Genomic DNA, 18,601 nt, shown 5'->3' with positions numbered 1-18,601 from the left:
ATTTCACTCGTACAAAACCATAGAAATTCCACCGTTATAGTTAGTTCAGCTAACTATAACTCGCGCGCCCGCAATGCACTGCTGATGACGTCACATATTACATCACTCATGACATGGTCAGTGACATCACTCATGACATCACTGATGACATCTCAAATGACATCAATGATGGCATCACTGGTGACATCATCCAGTGAATGTGTGTTTTTCTGAAAATTAAATATTTTTTATATATGTATATCTCAAGGTCGATGGAAGAATAGGTGGGTATATAAGTGTCTAAATGGCTGATTTTGTTTTGTAAAATGGATTGTGTAACGGACTGATTAAGTGCATCTTAGTGAACACATGGGTTAGTGAGTAATGTTTAAATATGTAAATATCTGTATCAGTCTCTCACTTTGTGTATAAGTGGCTGCATGGGTTCGTGAGTAGCTACATGAGTGTCTAAATAGGTTATTAGTTGGTTTTTCGAGTATCAGTATGAGTGTCTGAGTGTCTGTATGGTTCAGTGGGGGTAATACTTAGTGCATAGATGCATGAATGAGTGAGTCACTGTTTGTATGTGTTGAAGACAGTATGTGTGCAGGACTGTATGGGATGATGTGTGTGTGTATGGGTGTGTTAGTGAGTGAATGACTGTCTCAATAGTGTCTTTATAAGTAACTACATATATTTTAAACTACTATATGTGAGTATTGGTGTATATAAGTATATAAGTATGTATATAAGTGAGTATATGTGAGAGTAAAAGATAGGAAAAGTTCCTGTATAAATTAGTCTGTTTTTCTATAAGCGATTGCTTAAGAGACTAAGTACGTGTAAGTTTCTGTACCAGTAAATGTGGTGGTGTGTGTATAACTGTTTATGCAATTTAATGGATGTTTGATACTTTGTTTGCATGTGTGACTATGTGTGTGAGTAACTCTATGGAGGAGTGTAATTGTGTAACAGGATGTATAGGTGTATGAGTACATATGATGAGTGAGTACATGTATCAGTGACTGTATAGGACTGTTGGTGAATGAGTGGATGTGTGTGTAGATCTTGGAATTACTAAATAGGTGTGTTGTAAGTGGTATTGGTATGTCCATTGTTTTGAAAATGTTAGTTTCTTTTTTTGAGTGTGTGTCAAAGTTTATATTAGGCTGAAAGGAGGTCTGCCACTCTATCACAAGGATGATGTCATCAGTGATGTCATTTGAGATGTCATCAGTGATGTCATGAGTGATGTCACAAACCATGTCATGAGTGATGTAATATGTGACGTCCTCAGCAGTGCATTGCGGGAGCGCGAGTTATAGTTAGCTGAACTAACTATAACGGGGGAATATCTATGGTTTTGTACAAGTGAAATGTCCAACTAACTATAACACCCCTGACACCTATGTTTTTTTCAGTGAATTCCTAAGGTTTTTTAAATGCTAATTCCTAACTATAACGTGCCTGAAACCTATGTATTTTTCAGTGAATTGCAAAGGATTTTTAAATGCTAATTTGTAACTATAACGTGCCTGAAACCTATGGTTTTTCAGTTAATTTCTAAGGTTTTTTAAATGCTAATTTCTAACTATGCCTACAGAGGTAGGACATGTGAAGAAAGAAGAAAAAGCACACAGAAAGAAGAAAAAGAAATGCAGAAAGAAGCAACAGAAGTCCTCAAAGACAAAGAAAAGTGTAGGAAGAAGGAAGACGTGCAGAAAGAACAAAAGAAAGAGGCCTGAGGTGACATATGTGCAAACACGCCCTGTGGCGCGTTTTAAGTTGGGAATTAATTCCTCTTCAATCCTGAGGGTCCCTGGGTTCCAACTAGCCCACGAGAACTACCTCTTTGCCAAATTTGGTGTAAGTCCGTTCAGCAGTTCGGGCTGTAGCCGCGTCTAAAGTTTCCTATGGAAAATTGCCTGGGGAAAACACGTTTTGGGACCCCCCTTTTTTCTCAGTGCCCGCTTGCCGAATCACCCTGAAACTTTCAGGATAGGAGCGGACCGGAGCGCCCCACGAGTTCTGAAAATTTCGAGAAGAATCATCAACCGGCGCCAAAGTTATTGGAAATAGAATGTTGTGAATTTCCTATGGAAAATAGGTCCTAACTATAACTACCTGCTGACGACTGTCAGTAGGTAATATATATATATATATATATTTATATATATATATATATATAGTTCAGCAGTTATAGTTAGAGTTATCTGAAGAAACTATAAGTCCTGAGTTAAGTATAAATCATACCACTGCCATGCACAGTTTTCTGATCAATAATTTTATTGCCAGTGTTACAGTGATTTTATCAGTGATGTCACAGAAGATGTCATGAGTGATGGAATATGTGGGGCAGTTTTACAACATTTTAACAACAATTAAAGAAAATATGTCTGGCATGATTTATTTGGATGATATTGTCAAACACACAGAATGCAACAATATTCACATTTGCCACAAGGAGTTGTTTTAAATGTCTTTCAGCTTTTAGATTTGAGTTTTTGATCAAGTTATAGTGGTCGCCTTATTACATATTTGGAATGAAATCAAATGCAAACAACATTTACCCTTCTCCATATCCTTCTCTTGAAACATCAACCCCTGAGTCCTGCAGATGCTTTTCTGTTATCGAAACCAGTCCCAGATATTCCCTAACAAAATTACTGTCCTCAGTGTTGGGTGCGTATGGTTTTGCAGGAACCACAGCCCCTTTGTAGAATAGCGCCGCGTATGTGATGTTGTTGATTTTTAAATTAAAAGAGCTTGAGGTATGCAGTCCACTAAAAGCTGTGTTATCTGCAAAACCAATGATAATAATTTTCGGTAGCTGTTCTAAAAATAAAGTTTGGCTATTGGGTTAACCTTGTGCTGGTGGTCATTCTGAATATCTTCAGAGCAACTCTTTTACCAGCATACTTGATGTTTGATAGCTATAAAGCATCAACATTTGCCAGTCTGACGCTGGATGACACTCTCACCATCTTTACAAATAAATTGGCAGACAGTTTCACAAGTTTATATTGAACTGACGTGACAGAAAGCGTCTATGTTTCACTAGGCTTGATCTTAATACAAATACCCTTGATGAGTTGGGAAAAGAGATCAAAATGTATGCATTCGAGAAGGTCAAACTGCTTACTTCTTCATGCAAAGCTTGCTCTCTTTACAAAACCTTTATTGTTGCCATCCAGCTCCTTGTCTTCAAAATATGAAAACATGTCTCTGAGAAAGTGGTTCAATAACTGGGGTGGATTGGTGTCCCAAGTAATTAATTCACTATCTTTTTAAGTCCAGTCAAAGCATTCAGTAATTTAAACCTGCGATTAACCCCTAGTAGCTGTGGCTTAGAGGAGGAACATTTAACTGAGCGAAAATGTCTAAAGTACTTGGAAGTACCAAATCACTTTGGTGGGGCAGATACGTTGTCACAAAGTCGCACATTTTTATATTTTTTCTGCTCAACGTCAATGACTATCACTCATCCTGATTCTTTGTATTTTTCCGTGGTCAAATGAGACAGTAGACTAAACATTTTATAGAATTTTGGCCTCATTACTTATGTCGGTGGGACCGACATCGAAGGTACATCTGTGTCGGTTCCACCGGCATCTGAAGCAGCGGTCAGATCACCGCATTAAGATGCAGTCAGTCCAACCACAAGGGTTGAGGGACCAACTGCTGTAGTTCTGACGGGCTCAGTGGTCGGAATGTAATTCTCACAATATGCTCTGGCACAGCTGTAGAGATTATGATGGCCATTCCCCTCTGCCTTTCTATGGCAGTCCGACCGCCATAGAAAGGCAGAGTGGAAAGAGACTTTGGAAGACCCTAGCAATACCCCCGTACCTCTGCAACCTCCGCTATGAGGCATGGGGCACTATGGTGCCCCGACAAACATCCAGGCCCTGTGTGGCAGGCACTTTTGTCATTTGGGCTAGTGCAGCGGCTCTTTCCTGGCCGCAGCACAAGCCTCACTGCAAATAGGCATGTTTCCGACCACCTCCAAGGTGGTCGGATCCTAATTTGGTAGTCAGGAACTCCGACTACCTGTCAGTCGGTCCCTTTACCACAATGATGCCGGTACTATGACTGTCCAACTAGCATCGTAATTGGGCCATTTGTGTGGGTCTAACAAAAATCATTCATGATGGATACTTCTTGACATATCAAGGATTTAGACACTTATGCACCTCCTGTTGTGGATCATTGATTTTATGACCTAAACAGAGAGTATAAGTCACATTTGAGATAGGCATTCACAACACCTGCTGAAAAACCTTTAACAAGCCATATGTCCTCAAAGGGCAAGGCCATAGTTTACTTTTCTAAATTGGCATTGTTATTATACATACAAGCACATTTCTTACACAGCTCTTTGTTTAGGACTGTGGAATCTACAGCCTTTTTTTAACAGCATAAGCAGTGAAAATTAGCCTAATTATTGGCATTGACCATCAGTTGAATTCCCTCTACCCTGGTGATTTTTGCTGATAGTTTATGCGGTTCAAAAATAAAAGAAAGACAATCTGTAAGTTAAAATTAAATATATACAGATTTGCTATATAAATAAATGTTAATAAAGATATTTACTCTGCAGCCCATTTTGCGTGTTCAGACACGGTTTTGACATCTTGAGAGTCATCAATGCATCTACAATACTGCTCACCTTTGTAGCAGGTGTCTTTCTGGTGATGTAGTTCTGTCTTCATAAAAATAGTTAGATCTCTTTCCGATAGAAACTATTGGGTTTGGTGTGTTGTAGAGAGCTCCTCATATGTATTTACTGCCTCCAAAAGTGGGAGTACTGTTCAACATCACATCCTGGTCACATGGGGACTTATTTACAAGCCTCTTGCGCCACTTTTGCGTCATTTTTAACATGGGAAAAGTGACGCACAAGTGGCGCAAGGGGCTTATAAATCTGCCACATAGTCTGCAGAGGTCATGGCTTACAGGTGACATCACAACTCTTTCACCTGATCTTCCATGGTCACCTGTCCCTGATGATATCACAACCCTCCGGTCACATGACCTTTCAGGGTCATGGTTTGCAGGTGACAATACAGGCAGGTGACGTGACTCAGCTTTGTCACCTGACCATGTTGACATCACAACCTAGGTCACACGACTGGCCTCGGTCACCTGACTGTGATGACATCTCAACCCCTAGTCACATGACCCTGATGGTCAAATGACTAACATTGTCATATAACTCAAGTGTAATGTCACTTCTGTGGAACCCTTGAACGCACAGATACAGATGTGATGTCACTTCCAGGGCAAAATAACTGTCCGTTTTGAGTTTTATTGGAGGTATCCATTCATTATTCTGGCAAAGAATAAAGTCATGTTTATGATCGCTGTTTCATATCATTGTAGATCATGGCTTGTACTTACCTTGCAAAAGTAAGAGTAGTTTGATTTGCATTGTATTTGTGGTGTTATTAACACAAGTATCAACCTAGACAGGATGCAATTGAGCACTCTGCACTTATCAGGATGTATTGAAATCATGCAAAATCCAAAATCATGTACATAATTGGAAAAGAGGGGAACAGAGGAGTTCCTTAGCAAGTCTCAGATATTTTGCATAATGGGTAAGTACAGAAAAAATAGTGCCATGTAAATAGTCATTGATGAGCATTGTAAAGTTGTGCTTATTGTTGCTGCTATTTGGTATGGATTTGATGTGCTTTCCTGGCTATGCTTCTTCACACTCTTTTAGTCAGTTTTACTGTCTGAGGCATTGGCGGAGGCTCAAATGAGACATTGAGCAGGTAACTGCCCTATTACCCTTACTAGGGGGGGCTAGGGGTAGGACCCTAATGCTTCTGCAGCAGGTAATAAAATGACTATGAGCTCGAATTCTGTGTCTTGAAGAGGATGTGGCCTAACAGCTAGAGCGGTCGACCTCGAAGCTGTGGAACCGGATCCGGTTCTCGGCAGAGATGCTCAACATCCTGTGATTCTGGGCAAATCACTTAATCAAATCATGACTCTTAATAGTAGACAGGATCCTTGTGTTCCCTTGGTGCTGATCCTGGAGTTACTGAAGCACTGAACATGAGCACAACCCTTGAAGCAACGACAAGATTTAGTATTTTTTACCTTCCACATGTAGGCGCATAGAGCGCTCTCTGGGGAGAGTGAACCATCCTTTAGCTGTGCAGTCAGCTCTATGAGAGACAAGGAGAGGATCTCATTCATATTCACTCCTTCTTGCTGAAAATAAAAGAGTTGAAAAACAATGTATGTTAACTCGTCTCCCAGAGACACAAAGTCAAAGTTAATCTCTAAACAAACCCAAACTGCATGCACAAGTAATGATTTTCTTTAAGGGGTTCCAGTGTAAGTGCATTTATTTAATAGGATCATCCAGTGAATTATATCACAATATGTCTCAAGACCCAAGCAGATGTCATCGAACAAAGTAAAATTCTAGAATGCTTATTGTTGGTGACTGAAAGTCAGGGGCGTAGCTTCAAGGGGGGTATTTGGGGTGTTACACCTCTCTAATAAATGTATCTTCTCGTTAAAAAAAGTCGGGTGCAGGTGCTTTCAGTCAGGTATGGTGCATGTCAGATTTTACCAGAAATGTTTACATAATCACAGACAAAAAGGTTCATATGCTCTCTCATTACTGTTAGAAAATCTGAAATTCAACCCCCCAATCTCACTGACCAAGCTACTCCCCTGCTAAAAGTGATGCAGGACTAGGTAATAGAAAAGTTTTTTTCTCATCACTTGTACCCTTTCAAGACAGGGCTACAGTCACACATTTCTGACAGGGAACAAATACAATGAAATTAAGCACATATGAATATTTTGTTTTGACTCCAGAAGAAACCTGTTCTATTTTAGCAGACACTGTGGTAATTTGTTGTCACTTTTAGTTTGATTTACATGTTTGTGCACCTGTGTGATGTGGCCAGGCACAGAGTGCTGTGTCAAAAATAGACTACTAATATGGAACTCAATTGAAAATGGTGGTTACATTTAGGAAAAACAGAGCAACAAATGGTATGCTTTTATGCAATATTGTGGAATAGGAGACCCAAGTGGAAGAGATCATCTACAAGTTTATGGTCAGAGGACTTTCTACTCAATTTTGAGTTCCTCTTCAGAGTTTCCTATTTAGTGGTGTAGACTCTTTCAAGTCTCTTCAGCTCAAGATGATGACTAAAGCATGGGCGGCATGAATCTTCCTACCAGGCCAGAGCCTTGCTACAGAGAGCCTCCAAGGTTTTTCTCCTGGAAGCTTGACCTTATAATATTCTGTTGCCTCGGAATAAAATTGATATGCTGGGATTTTTCACTGCTAGCAAGTGCCTCATGGATAACATGACATTAACAAGGCCAGTACTGATACTGAAGTCAAAGTCTAGACTCCCTTCTTATTGGCTCCTCCTGCAGGGGAGCTGGGACCTAGAGAAACCCCCCCAATAGGAAAGTGACCTTGACCCAAGCTCCCTGTGCGCAAAAGGGTGCACAGTCCTCCAGAGTCACCTCTGCAAATCATGACCAAACCAGACACCTAAGGCATCAGAAATAATCTTCAATGAAAGGGTTCTCTTTCAAGTCCACCTATCTATGAAAACAATGTTTGACGCCTTTGTTACTCAATTCCTGTTCAACAAAGACATATTCTGGCACATAATCTACTTTCCTTGCTTCATGTTGCCCAATGCCTCATTCAGCTCAATGACTATGAGCGGGTTGATTACAATGGGCAACCAAACACATCCACCAGGATGACAGTGTTTCACTATGACACAGTCATCAACTCTTATGGAAGATGTAAGCATTCTTTTGCTGGTGGTTGATTTGCTAGATGGCATTTTGCCGCTATGTTTCCATGATCCTGATGGACCATGCGTAGTGAGGCAGGGATAATTTGACTAATGACTGGGCGCCTCCCAAGGAGGGCTATGCTGTGGAAGACCTGGAGAAATGTGCTAGAGGATCCTACTATCATCTGCTTGTATGTACTAAAACCCCACAGCCGGCGCTGTAAGTGATCAAAACCCTAACATATATTCTCTGTCAGGTTCCACTTGATTCAGACCAAATTTTTATCTCGAAAGGCTCCAACTGCTTCTCTTTGTCACCAGTTTTTCATGAATAATGTCAAACATTTTATTTACTAGCAACATCCTTCAAGAACTATGAATAATATTCCTAAAGCCCTAGGAAGGAGGACAACACTTCTTCATTCTGAGGAGCCACTGCCTCTATAATAGTATTTACCAATCTACACCAAGGTTTAGCATTTCCTTGAGTTACGGCATATGGGGCTACTGGACCCAGTACTGAAAAGTTCACATTTCACTTTTATATTTGTATTCCCTCCTTCAAGAGTTCCTAGTGCCTAATACGATATTTCAAAATAGCATGTGCTGGGCTTGCCAAAGATCCCAAAATGGCCCCCCTGAATCATGCAAGATAGCAACTTTTTCTCTTTCTTAAACCCCCAGTAGCTTTGCTCCACTGACTGCTGCGGCTGATTTTCTTTCTTTGAGCTCCCAGTAATGCAAAGTTTGTATTTATTACCCTCTTCTGCAGAGTTGATGAACTGCAATAATTATTGATTACAGCTCCTTCTGATGAGCTTTACCTTTTTAAACCCAGTCACTCACTCGTAGTTATACTATATTTGGGGTTGCTCCCCAATATTACCCCTTGGGATTGCTTGGCTGCCAGCAATACATTGAAGACCCAGGATAGCAAAGTGGGAATCCTTTGCTTCAGGTAAATATGAGCCTTAAGTACACTACCACTCTAAAAACCATCACAAAGCAGCTTCAGCAATATCCCAAATGACAAGGGTACTACTAATCCTCTGGTTCTAACTCTGGACTGACTTAAGTCAACAAACCCCAAAAGGCTAAGGCCAAGCCAAGATACTGGCCTCATGCTGAAAGTCTGACAAGATTGTCTCAAAACTTCATGGGTGACCGTAACTAATGTATGGCCCCTAACAATCCCCAAAAAACCTCTGATCAGTCTGATCCAACCACAGACATGAACAACAGAGTCAGACCATTCTGATAACGATGCAGCCAGCATGCAGAAACGCAAAAGACCAACTGACCCAATGAACACTTAGGATTTTAGTCCTCTTGCTTCTAACCTGCTTGCCTTTGACCCTAAGGACATCATACACCTGATGTCTTCTAACTGGGCTCCAGTCCCAGCAGTGCCTGAAAACCTGGGAGAGAGGATGTGGCCAAATGGCTAGAGCGGTCGACCTCGAAGCTGAAGAACCGGGTTTGAGGCTCGGCAAGGACGCTCAACATCCTTTGATTGTGTACAAATCACTTAATCCCCCCGTGCCTCACAAGAATTAATTAGTCCGTCTGTAACCAACTGGTGCTCATGTAAACTACTCTGACACCTGAGGATCTAGTTCGCACTATGGAAAACTCCTCCCCTACCCCCATAAAAAAGCTTACAAAATGGAGTACAAAATAATTTTGATATAAAAGTGTGCAAAAGGTTCAGAGCAGAATATCCCAGACCGGACTTACATGGCAGGATTGCCAGCACCCGTAATATAGACCACAGTATTCTTACCTTCTTAAAGAAGTATTCAAGGGACCCAAAGAAGGGTATAGATTGAGCTTGGTGAGGTTGCCAAGCCAAACCGCTGTATGTTACAGGTCCCTGGCTGGAGACTATGGAAACAGGATTTCCCATCGATCCGGACACTTTAGCATGTTGACCCCAGTGCACTGTGTGCCTGTTAGGTAAAGCTAGTTGCGCTATATCTGCAGAGAAATGAAAATAAATGCGGACGAGTATTGACCCAAAATTAGTAGCTCTTGCTTCAGCTGAGGTGAGTCCCTTTGCTGAAAGCCTCTATTTGGCATTCGTCAGATATTGGCAAGTTTGTAAAGATCTTTAAAGCCTTGGACAATGCTTAGTGCACACTCAAAAAATAGTACTTCATCCCAACCTTTTTGAAAGGCCCTGGTGAAGCTGGGGAAATTTTTCAAAACATTTGCAATATCAAGGCCCACCGAGAAGACAGGACTTCTGCAAGAGAGGCGAACTAGGAAGAAGGCTCCAGCTGTAGAACTTCTTTCCCTTCAGGTCACGATATCAGCGAGGCCAATATGCCAGAGGCAGGTATAGAGGCAACAACCAGTCAGCCACCAACAAAGCTTATGCACGCAAGACTTCTGTCTGTGTCTCAAGAGACCCTGGGGGCAGAGTGAGTTCCTTTGTGCACAATTGGAGAAAGCTGCCCCAGAATCCTTTCGTGTGAGAGAATATTCAGGGGTTCATACTAAAATTCTATAAGACACCCTTCCAATGGTGAGTGCCAGCTGGGACACAAGTTTTATTGACTTGGAAATACAATAGTTGTTAAACAAACAAACTCTTGCTCCCTCTTCCCAGCCTTACAGAGGTTTTGCAGCACTATATTATTGGCTCAGAAGAAAGGATGGGGTTACACACTCATTTTAAATCAGAGGGAATTCAACCATTGGGTGATGTACAGACATTTTAAGATGGAAGATTTACATCTTTTGAGAGAGATGTTTTGCAACAAGATGATTGGATGGTCCCATTGTACTTTAAGGACACCTTTCTAATGATTCCCATATAAGAGCCTCACAGGAGTTTCCTACAATTCATGTGAGGGAGCAATGGTATGAATGCTTAGCATTACCTTTCTGTCTCATCAGTGCCATGGTGTTTCACAAAGTAATGAAACCGGTGGTGGAGAGTTTGTGAAAGGTGCTCGTCTGATCATAGCACAGACTCTAGGGTTGTTACCTCGACATTTGAGATGGGAAATTCAAGCCTTGCAAGACTTAGATTTTATGACAAACGAGAAGAAATTGATTCTCCTTTCGATTCAATCTTTTTAATTCCTAGTCTTCCAAGTATTTTCAGTGCAGGCACAACCACAGTTGCCAAAACTAAGATAAGAGACATCAAGAAAGAGCTGTGGTCAGCACTGAGCAGACAGATGGTTTCCCTATGTTTTGTTGCAAGGATAGTGGGTCTTTTATCCTCATCAATTCAGGCAATATTCCCCGGTCCTCTCCACTTAACACCATTACAACGGCTCAAGTTTGAACACCTGAGAAAAGGGTTAACTCCGATAAAACCAAGGCTGAGCTCGAGTGGTAGATGAGCAACATGGAAGCTTGGATTGTCAGAGCACTTTTTGGACCCCATCCAGACATAGTAATAGAGTCAGACACTAGCCAACGAGTTTTGAGCATGCTCTGTGGTGAATTCCTCACTGGAGACAGGTGGTCTCAGATGGAGTTGGACCTTCATATCAACTGCTTGGAGCTCTTGCCAGGCTCCTAGGGCATAAAAACCACCTAACAAAATAAAATAATTGTTGCATACTGCTGAAGATATACAATGTTTCAGTGATCAGATACATAAACTATTTAGACAGCACTAGATCAAAGATGTTGTCAGAATTAGCTAAATATTTTTGGGACTTCTGTTTGGCCAACCGGATCACAGTGATTACAGAATACATCCAGAGTCAAACAAACGTGACAGAAGCCAGTGACTGGCACTGCACCCAACAGTGTTTCTGGCCATCCAGGATGCTCTTTGACCCTGCAAGATGGACCAATTTGCATTAAAACTGAACAGACAACTGGAGGAATTATTCAGATGGAAACCAGCTACATTAGCAAAGGTGAGGGTTGCATTTCAACAGAATTGGTCCATGGGCATGAGCTACACATTTCCCCCATTTTCTTTGATAGCACAAATTTTGGCACAAGCAATGAGTCAACTAGCAGATCTGTTGGGATCAGCTCAATTTTGAAGGTGCAACCATGACTTGAAATACTGCTGGAAAGAACTTGGGACTTCCTGATATCATTGCCAATGTTTCCGGAGTTTTTGAAAGGTTCTGTGAGCAAACTACATGCCATGATGGTACAGGGCCAATTGAATCTCATGGCTTAGAAAATGTCAGGTGACAATCACAAATACCAGGGATTTTGGGGCCAGCTGCAAACTACATCAAGCAACCCTGGACACAGCCCTCTCACAAGTGGTATAGGTCAGCATTGAAAGGTTGATTGAGTTTGTGCTGGAACAGGATCCCATTAAAGCAGATATAATAGTGAACTGGCTATTTTTTGTTTCCTGCAGGAGAGCTTTAGATGTCAAAGCTCTGAACCTAGTAGGTAGAGTATAGTCCCGTCCATTTTCATTGCCAGACAAACAAAGACCTTTTTAAGATGCATAGTGTACCCTGCATTCCTTTACAATGGGAAATGTTGTCTTGTCAGATGCACAAGGCGTACGAAGAATGCACCAGACCTATTCAGTACGATTTTAATGGTCAGTTACTGATTGCGTTGCTCAAGCCTCATAAACCAGTCTATTCAGCAACTATAGCTAGATGGATCAGCGGGTGATGGCTGAAGCTGGTATTGATGTTCAGCGCTGCATAGCACATTGTGCTAGAAGTGCCATGGTCTCAAAGGCTTGTGGTTTAGGATCCACGTTAGAGGACATATTAAAAGTAGGTGACTGGTCTCCAGATTCAATGTTTAAACAGTACTATTTTAAAGCTATTGTGAATGTAGCATGGATGCTTCAGCATACTCTAAACCTACGGTCCTGCCACAGAATAGAAAAGTTGCTAGCTTTCGCGACAAGAATTATCAATTCTATTAAGGACATGGAGGCAAGGATTATCCACCCAATTTGTATACAGTTTTGTTGCATTTGGCATATTTGTATGTTGTTTCATTATATTGATTATTCATGTTGTGTCTCTGTATAATTGCACTTGTATTGCTTTGCTCTAGGGTTTAATGATGTTGTTTAGCCGCCCATAATTTAAAAATATATGAGGGAAAGATTGTTCCATATCTGTTATTTACCTTGTAAGTATTGATCAAAAGCAAAAGTGATTTTCAAAACACATATTAGAAGGCTCCAATGAGTGGCATAGTGTTCTACTATCACAAGACAAATTGAAGTTTGGCTGTTGGACTGATGGTTATTGTACATTATTGAGAGTTGATGCGTCTGGCAAAGAATGAGGCAGCAAGATGGCATGTGTCAGTTTTGAGGACTTGTAAGAACAATGATTGGTGGATGAAGGGATATTAGGTTAATGAAATGTAATGGACTACGTAGTCCTTTATTGGAGTTATAGTTTTGAGGACTTGTAAGAACAATGATTGGTGGATGAAGGGATATTAGGTTAATGAAATGTAATGGACTACGTAGTCCTTTATTGGAGTTATTTGGTAGCTCTTGATTGCCTGCTGTTCTTTGCCAGTAAGGAGAGAGAAGCATATTCCTTACCTTCATGTGCTTAATCAAATTGAAGTTCCTTTTTGTGAAAACTAGCAAATTTTGTATTCACCTTGTGCATGCCAACTCTAAAGAAAACACACCCACTCATAAGAGTAGGGCACAACCAAGCCAGGCCTCACAATGAATGACTGCACAGGAGCTAAAACTACCATGCAATGAATAGGCAGATCTGATCTGCGATATAGTTTACATGCAGAGTCACGCTGTCATGACACGTCTACTGGCCATACTGCTGCTGAATCACGTATACTGGTGAGAGGAAATCCCTCTCAGCCAGTGCCATTAAAGAATAATGGAGGTTTGTGTCCATTTGCATGCCCCCAGTGTCACATAATTATGTTTAAAAGAGACAACCAGGTTTGGTTGAGCGAAGAAACACTTGCTGGTAGCCAATAGAAGTGCAATACAAGCACTCTTTTGGCCCATCATATCCTGAACTCAAACTAATCAACATGTGGGCAGAGCCAATGTCCCTCTGTCTGCAGTGCTTCTTCAAGGTGTTTTTATGTTGACCACATAAGGACAGACAACTGCTTTGCTGCCAAGCAAGATATAAAAACTGTCTCAGAATTGTTCACAGGAAACGCCACTCAAAAATGGATCTCAATTAACCCATGATGCACACTAACCCCTCTTTTCAGAGCTAATTTTTTTTTAAATACTTATTCCTGGAGCACTATCTCCAAATATTATCCTTGTAACTAAACTATGTATACTTACAATTCTGTTACTGTTTAGCATCCACTTTAAGTGGAATTTGTAATGTTTATCACTATTTAATGTTATTAGAATATTCAATAACGTGATGTCTTTGGTTATTTATGCACAATGTGTTGTTATCTTTTCCAATCTGCTCTGGCTCCCTCGGGTAGCGGTTAAATATTGTAAGGGTTACTGCTTCATTATAATCCTGTAAAATCCTGATGAAGTGCGGATTGTTGGCCTGAAACACACATGCTAGTGGGGAGTTTTCAAGTTTCCCAATATGGATCCATTGTTTCTACACAGACAGTACATTTATGCTGAAGCACTTCAGTCAAACTGTTTTAAATAAAGGATTTTAAATGATACTTTGGTGTACAAATGCTGCAACATTATACCATTCAACATCTCATACAGAAACAAGAATCATTATGGGTACGCTCCAAATTGGGAATTATTTCATCATTCCTCAGGAGGTTGTGACAGAGAGCATCATTTGGACTGAATACATGAATGCAAGATGCACATCTTCTAGAATACACACAGAAGTGGATGAAGTGCAGTGTAAGGGACCTTTATCTCCGGGTCTGGGAAGACATAGTGAAACATGCCTTTGATACCTCCTGAACATGCTCCAGAGGCATCTGGTGAAAGGAAGATCGATATATTAGTGTAAAAACGTGCATATTAGTTGAAGGTGGCGAGTACCCATCTCAAGTAATAACGACAAGCCTTGTCATTGTGAACCCAGGTGTCATCGTGAAATGATCCATAGGCTCAACAAGAACGCATTGAGATTAAAAATTAAATTTGACATGTAGTAGGAAACAGTAGCATTGCTGGACAGAAGAATGGCATGCTTAAAAAGGCAGTGCAGCTCTGCCTGAGAACAACACAAAGATGCGGAAAGTCATCCCTGAAGTTCTAGAAGGAGAATGTACCAGTGATTGGGAGTGAAGACACATAGGTATTCATGAGTGATGTGCCTTTTGATGAATGTGTGCCTACAAAGGACATCGCTCCCTCGTAGTCCAGGATGCCGGTATCCTCTATTGCCTAGGGTTAATATACGTTTATATAGATCCACACTAAGGTAGGATTCACCTGGGCTATTGGTAAAAAATAATAAAATGGAGTTTTGACTCCTAGAGCAGCCTATGCTGCTAAATGGATCCAAAGCCCTGAAGAATGCCCCGGACATTATAGTCTAGAATAGGTGGACAGAAACATGTTCATAGTGTACTCCTTCGTCTTTGGTTTTAGTCATAACTGGGGTCCCCACTAATAAAGATTAAATACTGAGAAACCTCGAGGTATTTTTAGTTTATCTGGATCCCGCCTTATCCAGCAGTTTTTATCTAAGAACTCCCTCCTACTTTTAAGTCTTCGAAGACGTTGAGTCTTTACTGGTGGCACTTTCCTTCCAGGGTGGGGAGAGGATGCCGATGATGAAGCTATTATGTGTGTGAGGCTTCCTCTTCCATAAAGGAAGGCTTTCCTTCTAAGCTCAGCAAGAGTCCTGTGACCTGCAACCTGTTCTCTCGACTTGGGAAACAATCTTTCTGTTCTTTCTCGTTATGAGTTGCCATGCTCTTGTGATTACATCTAGAAGGAGAGGTGACAGGCCTGCCATCAGAGCACTTTCGATTCGAGATAGAAGCCTGTACAAACTCCTTCAACAACATTATTATACATCCTTAGCATACATCATAAAACATCTTTATACTAAATATTCCCGAAGTCGGGGTAGGTGACAACCTAAGAGATTTTGTGGCAAACTGGGTGTCTGAAACAATTCAGATCCATGGTGAGATGATTGTAAAAATCACAACCTGGTGCTTCGATCTGAGATCACTGATGCCAACCAATCAGAGAGAGGAAACTAGTGCTACTCTCATGTTGATCCTGAAAAGAGACGATGTATGGGACACATCGAGTCTGTCTAACAAAACTGTGCAGTGTGTCTAGAGAAGAACAATCCCTGCAAATCTTCCCGGATGCTTCCTAAGCTACTGAGGAAAGGCATAAAGAGTTCATAACATATGAAGAATGATTGCAAAGAAGGTAGCAATTGGATTATCTTGCTGGCACAACTAAGCGTGATCATCGAAGGTAAGAGCTATATACACTGAAACTCTAAGTAGACAAAATTTGACCCCTTCTGTACCCTGAAAGGGGGCTCACCCAGTCAGGAAGGGCCTAGAGATATGGGACCCAAAACACTTTCCAAATAGTTGAACAGTGATGTTGGAAGAAAAACACAACAGCAGGAACTGAATTGTTTGAGCTTGTTGAGCCTGCAGAATGAGATGGCATCAGAACCCAGTCTACCTGGCAGCAGCCAGGTCCCCGCTTGAAGACTAATAACTGCAAGCTTTTGTGGATGCTTTGCAACCACATGCCACCATCTTAACTCCGCCCCACCCATGTTAGTTTCCCCCCTCAACCTATGAATACAGTTACTCCAACTACGAGAGTGATAATTTTGTGATTGTGACTGTGAAACACCAAAATTCAGCTTGTAATTGTTGCTAAATATATTTAAGCAGTTTAATCTGCAACTTTGAAACAGGACTGCAAATATATGGAATGTGTGATAAAATGCATACAAAATCCCACTTTCTTGTAAGGAACACCAGCAGCGCAGTAAATAGCCAGACGACTATAATGATAGTTAATGACTGTAATGTTTTAGCGGGAAAATAGCTGAGTAAAAAAAGAGCTCAAAAGTTATCTATTCTTTGTTTTTTTAAACTGCACTTAGCATTTTGCTCGATAACCTGCTGTCAGTTCATAGAGTCAGCTAGATCTGGCCGCAGCCAGTGTAATAACTGCATAAACTCAATACACTTGAGGTGAGTAGGGAAGTTACAACTGCACTTAACTAAAAATAATGTTTGTTTTTGTTCAAGCATTGCAGGTTTCAATATATTACAAAGTGAATAATCCCAAGAGTGCATCATAGGGGCGGTTTGTCCATTGGGGCTCTGGTGCTGTGCCCCCCCCCCCCCGAAATGGATACATATTCCTGTACAAAAATTAAATAGATCGATTTATTTAGAGATACGATTGAATCTCTAAACAAATTGATGTATTTAAGTCTTGCTGTCCTTCCCAGACTGCTTGCCCCGCCTTGCTCCGAAGCAGGAGATGGAAGCCAGGCAGTAAATCAACTTTCTGAACTGTGACCCAAGGCACAGGGCTTACTGTTCTAAAACCCTTTATTGCCATTGTAGTCTACTGCAGTATACACTATAGGCCCGTGACATTTCAGCATCATGGTTTCGGACACTAGAGTCGCAGTCCCTGCGTAAGATCTCTATGCTAGTAATAGCAACTTATTCAAGAAATTCAACAAATGAAGTCTAGGTATACACGTACCGGCCATTCTTATTCTGCAATAATTAACAGCACAATTCACAGTTGAAGTTTGAACAAAAGTGACCAACAGTATTTTTTTAAAGCAATCAGAAACTTTCTCTTTATTACCCTGCCGTCTACAGAGTCATATTCCAGCAAAACTTAACTCCTCTGGTGCCATTGCCCTCTGTAAGTGTTTGACAATCCCAGAGCGCTCCACTGTGGTGAAGCAGTGCAGTGGACACAGCACTTCACAAGACATCTACCGAAGAGTATGCTGGGAAGATTAAGGATTGACTGAATGAATTAATTTATTAATGAAGGAATGATGTGTAAACAGTAGGGTGGCCCATAGGCACTGGAAGAAGGGTGTTGGGGATGCTGCAGCATCCCAAAAGTAATGATGCTGGACTTCAGTGAATGAGCAAGAAAGGTGCCTTTCAAATTTTGTTTTTATCTAGTGAAGTTGCTGTGCCTATTTATTTATTCATCATAAGTTTTATATAGCGCTAGCTAGACCCGGGGGTATCAGAGCGCTTTACATAATCAGGAGCCAGGAAATAAACAATACATTTAGTTACTGACAGTTCCTGTTGTCTCCTGCTTGGTCCTGTAGGACCACAATACCCAGACAGCCTCACACTCGGGCTTGGGCGCACAGCTGCCAGCAATTCCAACAGCGCCTGGAGGCGCTATAAAACTCTTGCAGACTCCCGCAACGCGGGACGCGTGCGTGGACGGCGCCCGGACGAAGGGCAGGCCCGTCTGAGCCCGTCCGAGACAGGCAGAGGCTGGGCCTGGCAATCCATTTAACCTTCCGGGCTCTAGGTATGTGCTATCCAAGCACACCATAACTGAACTCGGTTCAACAACCAAGACTTCCTGAATGCGGTAACCTCACTGACTTTTTAAGGACTGCTCCAACCGCAGTATTATCTAAACGGGGGCATGTACTGAAGTAAAGGAGGTGCACGGTTTTCAAATTACTGTGACTTTGGGGACTGATAACTCGGCTCGGGCTGGAGGTGCATGTGAAATAACGACATGGGGAAGAGAAAGCTACATAATTCAGTCCCTGGGCAAACATCACACATTGATGAAATATTTAACGGGGGCAGTGGGCGCGCTCGAAAAACAAATTTCCAATGTATAAGAGGTTCTGAATAAAGACTCACATGGCTTATCCCAAAACAGTAGGGACAAAACTCCTCCTTCTAGTGTGCAGAGGGGGGTGGTA

At 41.4% G+C, this 18,601-nt stretch overlaps 1 protein-coding gene across 1 annotated transcript in view; it reads right to left on the bottom strand.

Annotated features, from left to right (window-relative positions):
* Window positions 1–18,601, bottom strand: part of LOC146835071 (vitamin D3 hydroxylase-associated protein-like) — a 338,024-nt gene that overhangs the window by 305,515 nt on the left and 13,908 nt on the right. The window contains exon 2 of the mRNA XM_085602735.1: window positions 6,091–6,204. Coding sequence (XP_085458861.1) covers window positions 6,091–6,204 — 114 coding nt within the window. The remainder of the gene's footprint in view (window positions 1–6,090; window positions 6,205–18,601) is intronic.

Source organism: Triturus cristatus, chromosome 4_2, assembly GCF_964204655.1.
Source record: "Triturus cristatus chromosome 4_2, aTriCri1.1, whole genome shotgun sequence".
Lineage (NCBI taxonomy): Eukaryota > Metazoa > Chordata > Amphibia > Caudata > Salamandridae > Triturus > Triturus cristatus.
The sequence above is the reverse complement of the archived record's forward strand: the minus strand, read 5'-3'. Positions and strand labels throughout refer to the sequence as shown.